At 33.6% G+C, this 17252-nt stretch overlaps 1 protein-coding gene across 1 annotated transcript in view; it reads left to right on the top strand.

The window, feature by feature from the left end:
* LOC134478633 (IQ domain-containing protein M-like) overlaps window positions 1-15495 on the top strand; it is a 238757-nt gene extending 223262 nt beyond the window's left edge. Inside the window, exon 10 of the mRNA XM_063260519.1 lies at window positions 15297-15495. Coding sequence (XP_063116589.1) covers window positions 15297-15391 — 95 coding nt within the window. The 3' untranslated portion in view covers window positions 15392-15495. The remainder of the gene's footprint in view (window positions 1-15296) is intronic.
* The last annotated feature ends 1757 nt before the right edge of the window (window positions 15496-17252 follow it).

Genomic DNA, 17252 nt, shown 5'->3' with positions numbered 1-17252 from the left:
TGCCTCATAGGTAGCTGCTACTGAGCTGTGAATTCAAGAAAACACTTCAATATCTGTTGCAGAAATCAGAATGAAGAATCAAAACAGTGCTGCAATTTCACATGCTACTGATCACACCTGAACCTAGGTGACAGCCAGACAAGTTCATGTTTCCTTGAACTTGCAAGTAAGCAGAAGAATGGAAAAAGAGAGGAGGGGCAGTACCAAAATCTCTGTTTCACTTTTGCTGGCCAAATATGTACATGCAGCTAATTGGTCAAAGGTAATTCTTATCAAGAATCTTAGTTTCAGAGGCATCAAGAAATGTAATTATGTTTATTTTTTGGTTCTACTTATCTTGGATCCAGGGATAAAGTAAAAGGAAGGTGTCAATACCATGATAGATGTGTTATAGTTGGTATCTGAATGGCCCTAAAGCCTCATGTGATCATGGAGGTGGGGGTGAGCTTTTTCAGAAGTGATTGATCCTGGAGTTTGCAATTGATTCATTGTCTAGTGCTGGTTTTGGAATGTGAGTGCTACACCCACCCTAGGGTGGTTATCCTGCCTACAGTATAAGGAAGAAAAAGAGGCTTCCTGTTCCCTTTTGGCCTTGTTGCTTTTGCTGTTTTCCTCCACCATGAGCAGTGGACCCTTTGGCATGCTACCCTGTCTTAAACCTGCTGATTATGGATTGAAACCTCTACAAACTGTGAGCCAAATAAATCTTTTCTCCCTTAACTTTGGATATCAGGTATTTTGTCTGAGCAATGTGAAAAGCAACTAAGATAAGTTTCAAAATCCAGGAATAAAAAATAATATTGGTAAAACCATAAATATATATTTTATTTTTATTGGTACATATTTGCAGTACCTAATGCTTACATTCATTGTGGGGAGATGATACACGTACATAACAGATCTCAATTCATTTTACTTTCCCTTCCCCTCCTTCTTCCCTCCCTTCATCTCTTAATCCTCTTCCCATCTGCCTAGATGTATCTTCTTTGTTCACTATTATCTATTTTTATTTTTCTCTTTTGATATAGGGTTTTTGTGGTTGCTATTGTTGATTTTTGTACCCAGGATCAATCTCAAGACCTGGTGCTTGCCAGGCAAGTACTTGTGCCACTGGGCTAAATCCCTGGCTCTTATTTTATTCTTTAAATTATTTATGCTTTGCATTTCTCATGTAAGAGAAACCATGTGATCTTTAAGTTTGAATTTCTGACTTCTATCACATCATCATTTTCTCAAGGTATATCCATTTTCCTACAAATGCCTCAAATTTATTCTTCCTTATGGTACATTCACACTTTATTGGGTATAAATACCACATATTCTTTATCCATTTCTCTGCTGATGGACACAGAAGCCGTGTCTAAGATTTAATTTTTATGAGTTGTGCTGTTATAAATGCTGGTATGCATATATCACTGTAATATGATGTCTTTAGCATTTTTGAGGAGACAACTACTTTATATTTCCATTTCTAGGCTTAATATAAATGGAGCAGAATGCATAACATACAAATATAAATCCAAATTGAATTTATACAAGTAATTCATATTCGAATAATAAGCAGAGCAACAGCCTGCCAATGGTCTACATTCAGAGATATATCTTGCCATTCACTAAGAACAAAGCCTCTTTTTCCACTTAACTTTAGTGAAGCCTAGTGTTCTCAACCTTAAGGTTATAAGTATTGTGGTAACATCTTAAAGGACTGGTATGAAGGCAAAGATAAGAAAATATGTGTAAAGTGCTCAGTGTCTGGTTCATTCCCATCCTTGTTGCTGATGTTGATGCAGTTGTTTATTGCAGCCAGGCACCTCGCCAGCCCTGCTAGAATTTGAATCTGGTTATATAATTAGGAACTCTGTGACTGTGGGAAATTTACTTAAAATTTCCAAGCCTCAGTTTTTTTTTTTTTTTTTTTTTTATTGTGGAGACTATAATGGAAACTGTTGGGAAGGGTTGTGATTAAAAGTAAATGAAATAATATAGGTAAAGCATTTTTAATAAGATCTGATACAAAATAGGATCCAGGATAGTTTTTGAAAACATTTTAAATTTATTTGCTGGATTTGCTTTACCACTATCATTCTATCAACATTTTCTTTTAGAAGATTTATCACAAGGTGACCATTTTTGTTGTCCTTCTGAGAAGTATCTCACATGTATTTTCTTATTGGAGCATATAGATATAGATTGCATTATAAATTATCTGAGGCATGATCTCATCTAGACTGTTGCAGAAAATTCATATACTATTGTGATATGATAAGGTTTGCATTAAGTATAAATTTTTTACTATTGAAACCAGAGATACCAAATGACAAAAATTCTAGCATGTAATACCATACATTGTCTTTCAAAACCAGAGAATTATGAAAGTAAATTAGGAAGGAAAAGTATAATTGAGATAATTACAGATTGATTTTATTAAAGTTTACTTTTTTGTGAGAAAAAATTAAAGTTTTAACTGACAAATTTAAGAAACACCATTTTTGGAGACTATACTGTTTAGTAGAAATTGTTTTGCCATCAGAAAATCCAACTTACTTTTAAATCCCCATTCTGCCACCTGCTATGTGAACTCGACATGTTTTAAGCCTTCCTGGGCTATTGTTCTTACATTTTTCCTGGGGCTGACTTAAAATGTTCTTAGATGATTACCTTTAAAATTACATATGTTTGCACCTCTATACACTTAACAGGCACAAATTCATGAGTTTCTTTTTATTCAAAAATTTAGGAACATTATCTATAAACTATTTCTGTTATATGAAACATCAAAAGTAGCTTATAAATCTTTAATACTACATTTTCAATTACAATACAAAACATAAATTCAGTGGAAACACAGAGTGAGGAAATAAGGGTCCACATACTTTAAACATGTTTATTTAATACAGGTATCAACTTATGAAATGTCTGACTTGGACAATCAATCAGTGAGTTATCCTTTTATTAAATAAGCTATATTTATACTTGAAGTTGGAGGATAATGAACTACTTTGGAGAAAAATTTATAATTGTTTAAAAATGTTTTGAATTTGAAATGCAGTAAAGTATAGTGCTTAATGCTGGTACTGAGTGTGTATGTGTCACATTTGCTGTCATCTGCCACATCACAACTTTTCAACATTAGGTACATGCATCGCAGTGGTTCCTTGGTATTTACAATGTGGTAGAAAATTTCTCAAGGCCAAGTGATATGTTAGTAGAATGCATTATTCATATTTTTGATGATGCTCTTGTAAGCCTGTTGCACTTCCCAGCATATAAAAATGTAGCACAGACTTGTATAGTATACAGTATTTGATAGTGGTAACAACTATCTTGCTAATTTATATATTTTTTGTGGTGTACTTTTCACCGTAATTTTAGAGTAAATTTCTTCTGCTTCTAAAAAACATTTACTGTAAAATTGCCTGCTCTGCTATGTTGGCAGCAGCCTCATATATGGTATCTTCCAGTCTTGCATTAGAAGGACACATCCAGTGATTGGCTTATGCCATCTAGGTTTATTTAAGGACTCTATATGATGAAGTTCCCACAGTGAAAAAATGATCTATTCATCTTTTAGAAGGCATCCATGTTGTTTATACATGAAAGTATGTTAACTCATTTAACTTACATAATTGTAAGTAGCTGTTATCTCCATTTTATAGGCATAGAAACGTAAGCATGAGTAATTCTTTTAGAGCTGCACAGATTTAAGCAGTAAAGTGAATATTCAAACCTAAGCAGTGTGAATTTCATGCCACCATGTGATGATGCATCTTTAACTAAGACTCTTGAGTAAGACTGACTTGTGTTGCATCTATGGTCCACCACTTAAGTTGAATAGAGTTGCTCAGGGGGCCATATCAAAATAGTGTCATGGAGAGGAGACATCAACAAAACTGAATCTGAAGGCTCTTGGGATAATGTTTTAATACCACTAAACAGTGTACTCATAATTTTAAAGTCACACGTTGCAATTTTATTCAAAATGCCCTGATTTAAGACAGGATATGCCAGAAAAAGAGGTAATCCTATTCAGCACCATAGAAACTTACACAACTAAATTGAGAAATCTAAAGAAGTACTTCATTAAATTTCCAACTGACTGTATTGTTTAACCAAATCTGAGTGAGAACTTATTCTGAAGATTTTTAAATTCTTTTCTTCAGATAATGTCCACGTTAGATGGCCTTAGACCTCTGAGAATGTGCCAATGTGCCCACTACTGTGGATCTTAAAAGAAAGCATATTTTTGGTTGTTGATATTTTTAAATGTTGGTTCAGATGATCAAGATTTTGTTGTTGTTGTTGTTGTTTTTGTGTATGTTTTTTTAAAGCTTTAGAAATTCATGGGAAGTATTAAATGGGAAAAAAGACTTGGTCATGGAACATGAGGCTGAATCTTTAGAGCTGGCCATTCTTGGAAGAAGAGAAATACTAAATGTAAACTCAGAAGACTTAGAATCATGAAATTTCATGTAAAATGGTCCACCGAATGCTTCTGAGATGAAACTATTCACTGAGAAATTGTTACTGGAATTCAGCTGTTTAGTTCATGTGCCTCTTTGAGAAAGAGAAAATGAGGGGTTTTCAACCTGAAAATTAAGTCTTTTGTTGTTCACTGTGGCAGAATGCTCGACAATCCGGAAGGCTGGGGCTTGCTTGTGGAGGAGTTTTATATGATAAAGCCATATTGGCTAGCCTTGTTTCTGTCATGGGGTCAGAAGCCTTTGTGAGTTGTTGCCAGTGATACCAACCCAATGCTTGAAACCCTGGCTACCTTTGGAAAGAGACAATACTGTTAGTTTGTTTCCATACTTTGGAGGTAGGTGGCAGTACCTACCTCTAAAAACACAGGACACCAAGGCAGCCATTGCTTGGCACTGAACATCAACCTTTTTTACTTGTTTCTGATCATTTGGGGTGAGTCACAAGATGGATCGAGGTTATTGTCAGGTGTAGGGCAAGTGTTGAGACTGCTGAGCATTTTGGTAGTGGGAAGGGGCTCCATGCATGTGACAGTCTGACCTTTGGCACTAATTTACAACTGTGAGAACACTTATTCCATGACCACATCTTGTTCCGGGTCTTTTCAGCGATGTGGATCCTGAACTGAAAGGGATGATATACTCACTTTAACAATTAGGCTTACTCCATTGTCTTTGACTGACATCAGGATCCCGAAGAGGAAACTCGAGGTTCTCTGCCAAATTGAGTGTTGTATAATTTCTAGACTCAAACTCATTTAAAAAAAATAGAGATAAATGGAAAGGCAGGAAGATTGGGATGGACATACCACACAGATAATGTTTCTTATCTAAGAAACATTAACAAAAAAGAATAATTTATATTCCCCGGAATTTAAGTTGAACTGTTTGTATGTATGGAAGGAGTAGTGCTGTGTGCTAAAAACCTGAGTAGAAGAATTAAATATTCGGGCTGTTTACTTATCGAAATGTAAGTACAGCAGTGGCAGACACAAAGTATCTGTATAAGGCAATGTGAGAGGGTTTAGTGGTTCATTTGTTTGTCTGGAAGAGGCAGTCACATAGCAAGCACACTTTCTACAGAAGCTCAAAAAGCCAGTAAATAAATATTTATATACTAGGGCAGGAAAACGTGAGTGAATGTTTTCCTCTGAGTGGAAAACAACAAAAAGAGATGGAGGATGGAGTAGCATCTAAAATCTATTAAGGAATTATTATGCAATCAAATATAGACCAAGTACATTATGTGTCTATTTTTCATTAAATTCCTATGATAATTCTTCAAGCATAGGTATTCTTATTTATAGAAGGATGATACAAGTTGACTTTTCTAAAGATCACAGAAGTGCTAAGTAGAAGTGTCAGTTTTGAATCCTAGCTCTCAGATTCTTGTTTTAAAAATATGTTTTCTCAGACAGTATGTAGCTAAAAATCTCTGCACAGCACAGCAAGCAGCAGAGTAAAGAGATAACCTACAGAATGAGAGAATATTTACAAACTATATTTGATAAAGGGTTACTATCTAAAATATGCGGTTGAGTAAAAAAATAACAAAGCAGAAAGCTCCTGAAAAAGCCTTTGATAAATGAGCAGAAGATCTGGTAATATTTCCCTAAAGATGTAGGAATGGCCAATAGAAACATGGAAAAAAAAGCTTAATCATCAGGAAAATGAGGAAAACCACAAAGAGAGATCTTTCCACCCTAGTTAGAAAAGCTATTCTCAAAAAGACTACAGACAAGTATTTGCAAGGGAAGCAGTCTAAAGGAATCTTTGCAAGCTGTGGCAGAAATGTCACCGAGTACATCCACTATGGAATACAGTGTGAAATGTTCTCAAAAAATTACAGAACTCTACTACATGATATAGTAATCCTACTATTGGGTATCTGTGCAATGTAAATAAAATCAATATGCGAAGACCCAGTTGGATTCCCATGTTTATTGTAGTGCTATTCATGAAGACTAATAGATAAAAATAAATCAAAGTGTTTATTAGTGAGGAAAAGATAAAGAAGACACCTATATATAGAAAACTGAATGTTAGCTACCAAAAGAACGGAATCCTGTGATTTGTGATGAGACAGATGGACCTGAAGGACATTATTATAAATGAAGTCAGGCACAGAAAGACTAGTATCACATAATCTCTTAAATAAGTGGAGTGTAAAAAAGTTTACCTCATAAAAGTTGAGAGTAGAATAATAGTTAGCAAAGACTACAATTTAGTACAGGGGCATGGACAATGGAGAAATTTTGGTTAGTGGTAAAATACATAGTAGAGTAATTATAGTCAGCAGTAATATTTATTTCCAAGTAGCAAGAAGATTTCAAATGTTCTCATTATAAAAGTATTAACAGACAAAGGTTATAAATGCAGGATATGCTACTATTCCTGATCTTTATATAATGCATATATGTATCAAAATATCTTATTATGTTGCATAAATATATGCAATTATTATATGTGATCAAAAATTAAAACAATTGTTTTTCTTATGGGATAACAAAAATATGACATGGCAAATCATTGTAATCATTTTACTTAATAGATTTAAAAGCTCAAAAATATAAATGAGTAAAATAAATTACAATTTCTAGGTGGGCCTCCACATGTTAATCTCATGAATTTGTTTGGAATATTAGGATTTATATCAGTTTAGAAAATTTATTTGTGTCTTTTACATAGACTCTTTTATTGCACTGTGTTTTCCTAATATCCTCCTAAAGCCTTACAAGAAGAAATATGATGAGAAAAACTGTAGATAAAAAACCTTGATATTGCCCTTGTATTTTCTTTTCTTATATTCTTGCCTCCAAGCCTTGCTACTTAGCCACTGGACATAAAATGAGATATAGCTGATAGAAATAACCCAGACTACTTTTATGTATGCTTGAATGAAGGGCTTTTGTTGAGAGTGGATTTCTTATAATTGGACCTGAAGGATTCAAAGCTAGTTTCTACCAAGTGGGAAATAGTTGGGCATTTTTAACTTTAATAGTGATACTTATTGTGCATTTGGGAAAACGTTAAAATCTAAAGTCAGCTAGCTGCCAAGTGATACACTAAGGCCAAACTTATTCTATTCTAGGACTAGAAGGATGCTACCATATTAAGAATTCTATTACCATGCTTTATTACATCAGCACAATCAAGGAGAACAATTGTATATTATCAACAATTACTATATGAGGAAGCAACAAAATTCAACCATGAATCTAAGTAGATAGATAAGTAAAAATTCTGACAATCAATCTAGAGAACTACATATTTACTAGAGGAGGAGGAGGGAGACACTTAAGAAAGAATATATAAGAGAAGATACATAAATTTTGTTACTTAAAAAATTATAAATAAGTTTGCAAAAATTTTCTATGACAAAATAGAAATAATCTAAAAATTTGATTTGAAGATAAACTGCATTTTAGAAGGCAGAAGTTTAATACAGTGAACTATTTAAAATTGAAAATCAGGAGCCAACTTTATAGTAAAATAGATCAAGGATGTGGAAATCCATTCACAAAACAAAAGTTCAGCAACTGTCAAATATATACTGAGATGCTCCAGCCTACTGGAAGATAAAGAAATCCAGTGAGATTAGCAGTTTTCTAATGGGACCAGATTAAAGCAAGGCAACATTAATTGACACTTGCTATTGTTGGCTGGTATTTGAGCAAAGAATACGGCCACATACTGCTGTTAGAAGTATGAATTTCACAGCATTTTAGAAGGCAATTTAGCAATATCTATTGAAATTAAATACACATATATTTATATTTTTGACTGTATTTTATCATGGAAATTAATCCCATTGAAATAGAATCACTACTAAATAAACAAGCACACTTATTTTAGCATTGCTTATAATTGATAAAACTGGAAAAGTCATAAAAATCAATAGAAGAATAATACTGTTCATTAATATTGGGATATTATGTATTTGAACTATGCTAATTGGTTTAGAGGGATTTTCATGAATTCTTCATAAATTAATAAAGCAAAATAATATTGTCATTTCTGTAATAAAAGACACTATCAATATTATTTTTTGAGCACTTAGGTATCTGTATGACTGGAAGACATTATCCTAGAGAACAGCATAGTTAGACAAAGAAACAGATCATCAGTATTTGAAAGATACAACATGTACATTTAAAAAAAGCAAACAACAGCCCAGCAAGTGCAAGGTCATGAGTTTCATCCCTGGTACCAAACAAACAAACAAACAAACAAACCCCAATAATGTAATAGATCATATATATCCTTTAAAAATGATTTAAATAGTGCTGTGGTTTCCAATAAGTTATTTTAAAAGTTTCTGAAATCATATGTGGAGCAAGACTTAGTTATAGCCCTTTTCCCTGCGGGCTCTTTAAAGGGCAATCACTTTTGATGGAGCTTTTCCTTTTTGGTATGTCCAGTGTACTTAAGTCTTTCATATAAAATACATTTCCCTGTTGGTAATCAACATCTTTCAGTGTTTTTGAAGCAACCCTTCTAACTTCTGTGCTTCGCATTGCCTTACTATTTACACAGGCCATCTGACTTTACTCTCGGGTCTTACTCTGAGTGAGCACCCATTGAGGAGGGGTCACCACTGGCCTGCCTTTTCATTTATTTTATCTATGGGGGCTTCTTGAATGCAGTCTATAGGGACTTCTCTCCTTGCCAGCCTCCCCTGTGCTGTAAATCATTCCATGCCCTGCTTTGGCAGCCTTTCACCAGTGTCCATCCTTAGTTGCTGCTATGATCCCAGTAGGTGAGTACATAGAGGGCTATGTTCTCTCCTTATCCTGATCTTAGGTCTCCTGTGGTCAGCTTGACATCTCAGAACTACTAGGCTGCCTAATGAAACCCAGCAATTTCTGTATACCTTTTCATACCACAACACTGGGATAGTCTGCTCAGTAAGGGTCCAGAGCCCTCACCTACACGCGGCCGTCAACTACTGCTCTAACACTATACTGACCACGTGGCTTTTTCTAAGAAATTTGCAGTTCCTTCCTACAAAACTCCCTATGCCTATTCTCTGAATAATTAGTGTACTTTCTGTCATTGAGGTTTCACCCCTTTCCCCCATGGCAAGACACAAGGGGATCAGGAGCCTGGCTTTTCCTCATGGGCCCATCAATGTCAGCCTTTTGTTCTTCTACCAATCTGCTAGTTTAGTTCTTACTTCCTTTAAGTTGGAAAAGGTTCTCATGTCGTCACACAATCTTCCTCACCATATGGCTCCATGTGCTCAGTTCTTCAGATTCTGGTTTCTTGGATTCCCAAAATGCCATTCATTCTTTTTAACAAAGAAGTACTCTTCCAAGCAGAAACCTGACTTTTGAAAATATGATTTTGATTCTCTGTTTTAAACCCTTCTTCACGAAAAAACTTGTCTTTTTTATTCTTGGATTTTTTTTTTTTCTGTTTCAGAGAAGAGAATATATGGAATGTTGCAAAGTTAGTCACCACATTCCAAATAGGTATGTTTCTTAAATAGCTGCATGTTCTTCATTTTTTTTCAGATATTTAAATAGGGAAGTGATTATTTGAAAATCTCAAGAATAGAATATTTATTAGCTACTTGTACTTTTTTCCTTGTGTCAAACTTATTAAGTAGTTTATTTTGAGTACTTTTGAGGAAGGCATTCCTGTTGCCTTAATAGCACAGACAGAAGCTCAGAACAGTGAGACCTGAGAAGCACACTTTCAATATTTCAAAACAGTATCACCAGCCGCATACCTACTCACCATGTGTATATATCTAGATGCAGATATAAAATGGTCAAGGTCTCTAAGATTCTTGAAAACAATTCCAATAATCACAGTAATTTCTAGTTCTCCTTGGACACTACACCTATGCCACTGATACATCACAATAGGCTGTAGTGTAAAATTCCTTACTCTTCCTCCTTTCTTCATCCAGCCCACCTCCACCCTTTGCAGTGATGTCAGCTGCTGTCACTCTGGAGCTTAGGATCTGGTGAAGGTGTCTTATTGCTGCTTTTGCCACCAGTGTGGATCTATAAGATCCACACTGTGATGACTGCTCATGAAATAAGTCATCTTGCTGAAGAAATAAACTCCTCCTCTGCTCTTTCCACCTCAGCTCCCTTGAACTCAGAGCTCTCATGTCCTATGCTGCCAGCATCCCAGAATCTAATAGGCAATGGAGACTCAAAGCAAAATAATAAGCACCTCGCAGTACATATCATTACCCAAAAATTCTGTCACAGTTACTCTTCCCATTGCTGAGACAAAATATCTGACACCCCAAGGTAAAGGAGGAAAGATTCCAGTCCATATCAGCTGGCTCCAAGACAGGGTGGCTCGTGTTAGATGGGCAACTGCTTATGGCAGTGGAAGACAACAAAAGCAACCTCTTTTGTGTTATCCAGACTGCTGGGATTAGGTCAATTCTAATCCAATCAGAAAATTGATCCAGGATTCACTCACTTTTAATTGCAGTACCCTTAATGTTAGCATTCTAGCTTCAGCTGCCTCTGAGAAAGTAACATCTGAAAGTGCGTGAGGCTTTTGGGGGACATCCAGACACAAACCATAACACCTTCCAAGTACTGTCACCTTATTAAACCATGACTAAGTACTCAGTCCATCTTCTCTTAGGGCTTTCACCCCAAACCCAAAAGTTTATTCGTCTTTTACAAAGAGGTCCATTGTGGATTTGTTCTGCCAGTTTTCTGAACATATCTGTTTCTGAAATCCTGTGGCACACAATATTTAGGTTACATCTTGCACTTTTGTTATATGTTATATTCAAATAGAAATACCTAAATATATCCTTGTTTGTCATGTAGAATTGTAGTTTTCTTTAATATCAGCTGTAATCATCTTCTACAGATAGGACCATGATAACGTGTTAGGTAGTGCTTTCATTTCTTTAACTAAATCATTATTAATAGTAGTTTGATGAAAATTTTTGCATTTTATTTGTTTCTGGATTAAGAAGTAGAGGCCCAGAAAATTTCAGCTAATAGCCCTGAATCTAGACAAATATAATTTAACACATATTCTGTGACTTACATGTATACTTTTATTTTGGAAACACAGTCTGATCTCCTTCCATGTTGCTTTACAATGATTGATTTTGAAATATTCACAGCAAGTAGCCAATAGTGTAGAATAATATATAACCTTGAGTTGGTCAGGGAGTTTGCATGATAAATAATAAAATAGACAAGTGAATGTAAAAATATGTAGCTAGTTTAAAAAAACAGCAGAGAGGAAAGGATTTTTTAAACCTTTGAGAAAAACTAATATCCAATTTCTAAAAATACAGTCTATAAAATATAGATTAGCATAGCATCTATTTTATTTGAATGTTTTCACAAGTTGAAATTATTTCTTTAAATTATTGAAACATGAAAGAAATTATGTAACTTGTAATTATTTCTTAGTTTTCTACAGTGGAAATCACTTTTTACCATGTATTTCAGTTTAGAAATTGAAAATCTCTGATATTATTATTTTCAAATAAATAATGTTTTCTACTGAAAATATGAATAAAGTAAAAATCTAAAGCTGAATTAGAATTCTAGTATTAATATTTTATATTAATATACTTTTATAATAATATTGTATTCACATTTCAGTATTAATATTTTACATGATGCACTGTGCACATAATTTTTAAAAACTATTTTGTGACCTATTTTTCATTTTAAAGTATAGTATACATTCTGGGATTTCATAAAATATGCTTCTGACATATTTGACAGTCATTGATTCAAGTTACTTTTCTCTAGATATGTTTTTCACTTGATGTTGAGTCCAACAAACTTTTTTTTCCTTTCATTGCATTTTTTATTAGTTCATGTTTACAGTATATAATGTTTATATTACTTTTGGGGAGTTATTACCTTGAACATAGTGCATCTTAATTATTTTTTATCCATTTCCTGCTCCTCCCTCCCTTTCATTTTGGGGACCATAAAGGGACATGAATGGAACCCTAAAACAAGAGTCAATTTTGAAGTCACAATCTATCTATCCAGTCTGATAAGACAGGAGCATTTCCTTGCTAAACCTTTCTTGAAGTTTTTTTTTTTCCCGCTAATTCTCTTCCATCCTGTTTCTCTTCTTCACTTCTTTCGTCTTTTCCTCTGTTTTTCCCTCAGCCGTTTCTCTCTCCCTCTCTTCTTTCCATGTTCCTACTCCTATGATGATGGAACTCTCTGGGCTCTGCACTAGGCTCTCCATCTGAGGGGACCCTCTCTTTCATCTCTTGTTTCTGCTTGCCTCACTGCAGTTCACATATCCAGAGCATAACCGAAAACCTTGAACAAAAAACCAAAAACAAACAAACAAACAAACAAACAAAAAAAAAACTGACTTTGGGCATTAAAAAAATCTATTAAGGTTGCTAATTTTACTTTGTTTTTGATCTCTGTGTTTTGTTTGCTCTTTGCCAGGTTAGCAATGAAGCTAAAATGCATTTAATATTTTATTCAGAATTTGCTTCTTTCAATCAAAAGGATTATTTCCTGAGTTTGTTCTGCTGTATGTCAGAAAAGAAGGTCAAAAATATTTACTTGGAAAGATTAAAAATATATCCTGTACAGTTATAATTGTCTTTCCCCAAATGAAATGATCATTTACCTAATTTAAACATTTGTGAAATAATAGATTAATCAATTTAGTGAACCTCCTTTCAATTACCTGTTACAATATTATAATGATGACAATAATACAGCAACTTTACTTTGAATAGTTACAAAGTATTAGGTATGTGTCTGAATTTTAATTTATAGACTGTTAGAGTTTTGTTCTTACACAAATATTGACTTACAGAGTAAAAATTACCTCCCTATTCCCATATCACTCCATGATTGCTTATATTAACAGCTTGCATTACCATGGTACATTCGCTGCAATTGAGGGAGTATTAATTAAGTCCTTTATAAACTTACGTTTTCAAACATGTCTTTGAATAGTATCAACAAGTAGACAGGATAACATATTATGCTCATTTCAAAAGTCAGAAACCTGAGATTGAAAGCTAAAGTTAAAATTCATTAAAAATGTGTAAGAACAAGAAGTAGAAACAATTATTTTCACCATTCTGTTTTAACTATCTTAAGAATTCCTGCACCCATGTTTATAGCATCACTATTTGTAATAGCTAAATTCCCAAAACAACCGAAATGCCCATAAAGTGAGGAGATTGAAAAGATATGGTGCTTTTATACAATGAAGTACTACTCAGTCACAAAGAAGGATCAACTTGAGAATTTTTTAGGTAAATGGATGTAACTTGAAACCATACTCATAAGTGAAATAAATCAGACTCACATGTGTAAACATTGCATTATTTCCCTGGTGTGAAAAGTTGAAAGAGTAAAAAGGTCTAAAATGCACAATAGATATTATGAAATGGGGAGAAATTGTTAAAATGGAAAAAGAAACAAGGATGGGGAAAAGGAAAAGGAAGGAAGGGAAAGGGGAAAAACTGCAAGTTAGTTATACTATTAGTGTCGCTTAGTTCATTGAAAAGGAAGGTGTGTGCTATTATGGATTGGAAAAAAATTTAGGCCCATATCTTATAATCTGATTAACTACTTTACAAATAATAACATGAACTATATTAACTATTACTATTCTCCTACCATTGTGTTATGAAATTTTGTTTCATTTTTTTCTATTAAAAAGAATTTCTGTATTTTGTCTCCCTTCTATGTGATGAAATATATGCATATCATTGCAAATTCAGTTAACATTTTGAGACAGGATCTTTTTGATAGACACTTGGGTTGCTCTCATACCCTGGCTATTTGAACAGTGATACAATGAACATGAAAGTGGAAGCATCTTATACAGTGATGAGTTCAAGTCTTAGGGTGTGTGCTCAGACTGCTGGCTCCTGCGAGGGCTCTATTTTTAATTCCTTAGTACTCCGCATTCTTTTTTCTACATTCCCATGATCAGTGCCCAAGGTTTCCTTGTGCTCCACACACTCATCAATATTGATCTTCTCGATAAGAACCATTCTTACAAGTGTGAGGTGGTGACTCACAGAGGCTTTGATTTGCATTTCCCTGAAGATTAATGATATTGATTAATGATATTTTCCTATTCTTATAGGCATTTAAAAAAAAAAAAACTTTTGGAAAAGTGTCTATTCAGGTCCTTTGATCATTGGCCTAATTTAATTTTGCTCTCATAAGGACTTGCTCTTTGTCTAACAGCAATACAGGGGCACCGGAACACAGCAAAAACACCTCTCTTAGGATGTGCCAAACCATTTATTTCCTTGCAATAATGTGAATTGTTCTCATAACTTTAACTGCTCTTGGCAGTCAGTTGTGCTTTAAATAACAGCTATAGGGCCTAAAAAGTAAAGCCATACTACTCTATCTGTAAATTATTTCTCTATATATGGGATCAACACTAAATGTATAGTTTTTATGACTTACTTGTCAATTCATAAATAAAATATGCCTAATAAAGCACTTTATTTAAATGGTGATTTGTGTTGGTTCAAATATCAGTATCAGAACTGATATTATATTGTAAACAATTCCAGTATCATTGGTCTTTTGACGAAACATAATTCCATTTAATGGATTTCAGATACTCTGTGTGTAAGTGAAACCCACTTACTGCTATGCCTTCCTTCAGCTCTTTGGTGCAAACAATAATTTTCACTCATCTATTAGCATGATGTTAAGGTGATACTCTAAGCCAAATTTTTGGCTTCTTGAAGTATGACTAATTAATTTTTAAAATGTTATAGTGTTTTAAAAGCATAATATGTTTTGGTGCTATTACCTAGACATTTATTAATGTAATTTGTATTTTGTGTTATAGTGAGTGGACATCCATTACTCAAAAGAGCTAAGATCCGGATTGTTGGGGACTTGGTGGCCAGATCCATAAGAGAGAGGAAAATGAGGAAAATATAAAGCATGAGGAGTTGAATAAGGTTTTCAATGCAATATTTTACTTTTAATAGTTGAATCTGTCTATCCCAGAAGACTGAATACTAGTGACCATAGATTAATTTAGTGTCGAGAGAAAAACATACATCTTTGTACATGCAAAGAACTTTGATAACAATAATTTCTGAGTATCTTTGAGTGAACATCTTTCATTTTTATCTTATTCATAAAGATATCTGTCTATTGTAATTACATGAACTCACATGTTGTCATGTATTGCTTTCATTAAACTAAAATTTGATTTATACCATTACCAATAAAGGCCTTAAAGAACTTTTTGAATTTTTTCTAAAACTCATAATTCTTATGTTAAATGCTATTGGTTTCATCTTTTATGGGTATGAATAATTATAGTGTGAATTTTGTTGAAATCATATACAGTCATGTTTTGATTTTGGAAATATACTTCATTACATAATTTTTGGAAATAATTTTTAAAATGATAATACTATTTTTCTTGACTCATTGTCATTCTAAAGGGAAAAACTGAGAATTCATATGCAATATTTCTGATTCTATTTGTATTAGTTCTAGATAATTTGAAGCCTAGTCAATAACATCAATGCCTTAAGTCTTGAATTTATTTTATATATCTGTCCACCCATCCATCCACCCATCCATCCATCCGTCTATCCTTTCTTCGTCAGCATACCTGTGATTAGCCACTAGAACAACAAGTGAGGGCCAGTAGTTGAAGGAACAGAATATGCTCATAACTTGAATACTAGATGTGAATACATACAAGAACTATGTGACAGGTGTTCTATTTCATTCAAAGCTTTTATCCTGATTTGTTACTCTTTGTTAGACTTTTAGTCTTCAAACAAACAAATGAACAAATAAACTCTTTCAGATTGCTTATGTGCAGTAGAGTGTACAGTTAATATATTTGGAGATTACTGAGATGTAGCTTTAGAAAAACCAGTTACAAGAATCACATTAAATCCAGACCTAACCAAAACCAGAATCTAGAAGGACTAAAAAGCATAATGAAAGCTAACCAGAAAAATTTGGGCGGTAAAACATTCAGTAGGGGAAAAGTGATTGCTAAGCTAAATAATTTATCTGTGATATTGAGTTCATATTTGTTCTCCTTTTTTTGATGGTTGGGAGAGTATCATCCCAAAACTTTCATTTTTCTTTATTTAAACATCAAAAATGGTGGAAATTTTCTATTAAACAAGAGAAGAAATTTACATATGATTTGAATATCGATATGGTAACAGATAACTCACTTTCTCCTTTTTATAATATTATTAGGATAAAGTTTTGGCTAGATTTTACCACTACTACCCAACAACTTGGGAATAAGTGCATGTAGTTACATAATAAAGGCACTTAATTAATAATGGCATCTTAGTGAGATTTCTAATCACTATGCCAAATGGTAAATGTATGAGAATATAATATAAAGTCAAACAATTATAGTGAGATTTACAATCACTGTGCCAAATAGTAAATGTATGAGAATATAATATAAAGTCAAACAATTTTAAAAATAAAATGCAGTAAGTTGCAATTATGATGGTTTAGAGCAGGATAAAAGTTCATCTTTTCTTTAATAAAATGTGAATCTCCTATCTCACATTTCCTACATTTGACTATTCTTGACTTTTTGTAAAATGGAGTAGAGCTACTGAATGTCTTTTAGAGGTGTGATCTCACATTAAGTTCAGTGACAATATGTCACTCCAGAGCTGCAGAAGACAGAGTAAGGTCAGGGAAAAGAAGCCTTCACTTTTCAATAGTCAGTTTCTATATAAAAATTGGCACTCGGTACTCATCAAAGAACAAGAAATATTGGATATGCTCTAAATGTCCATTG

The sequence above is a fragment of the Cavia porcellus genome, unplaced genomic scaffold, assembly GCF_034190915.1.
Source record: "Cavia porcellus strain 051 isolate PalLab524CR breed Dunkin Hartley unplaced genomic scaffold, mCavPor4.1 scaffold_14, whole genome shotgun sequence".
NCBI classification, from domain to species: Eukaryota; Metazoa; Chordata; class Mammalia; order Rodentia; family Caviidae; genus Cavia; species Cavia porcellus.
Note: the sequence above shows the minus strand (reverse complement) of the source record. Positions and strands in the feature narration are given on the sequence as shown.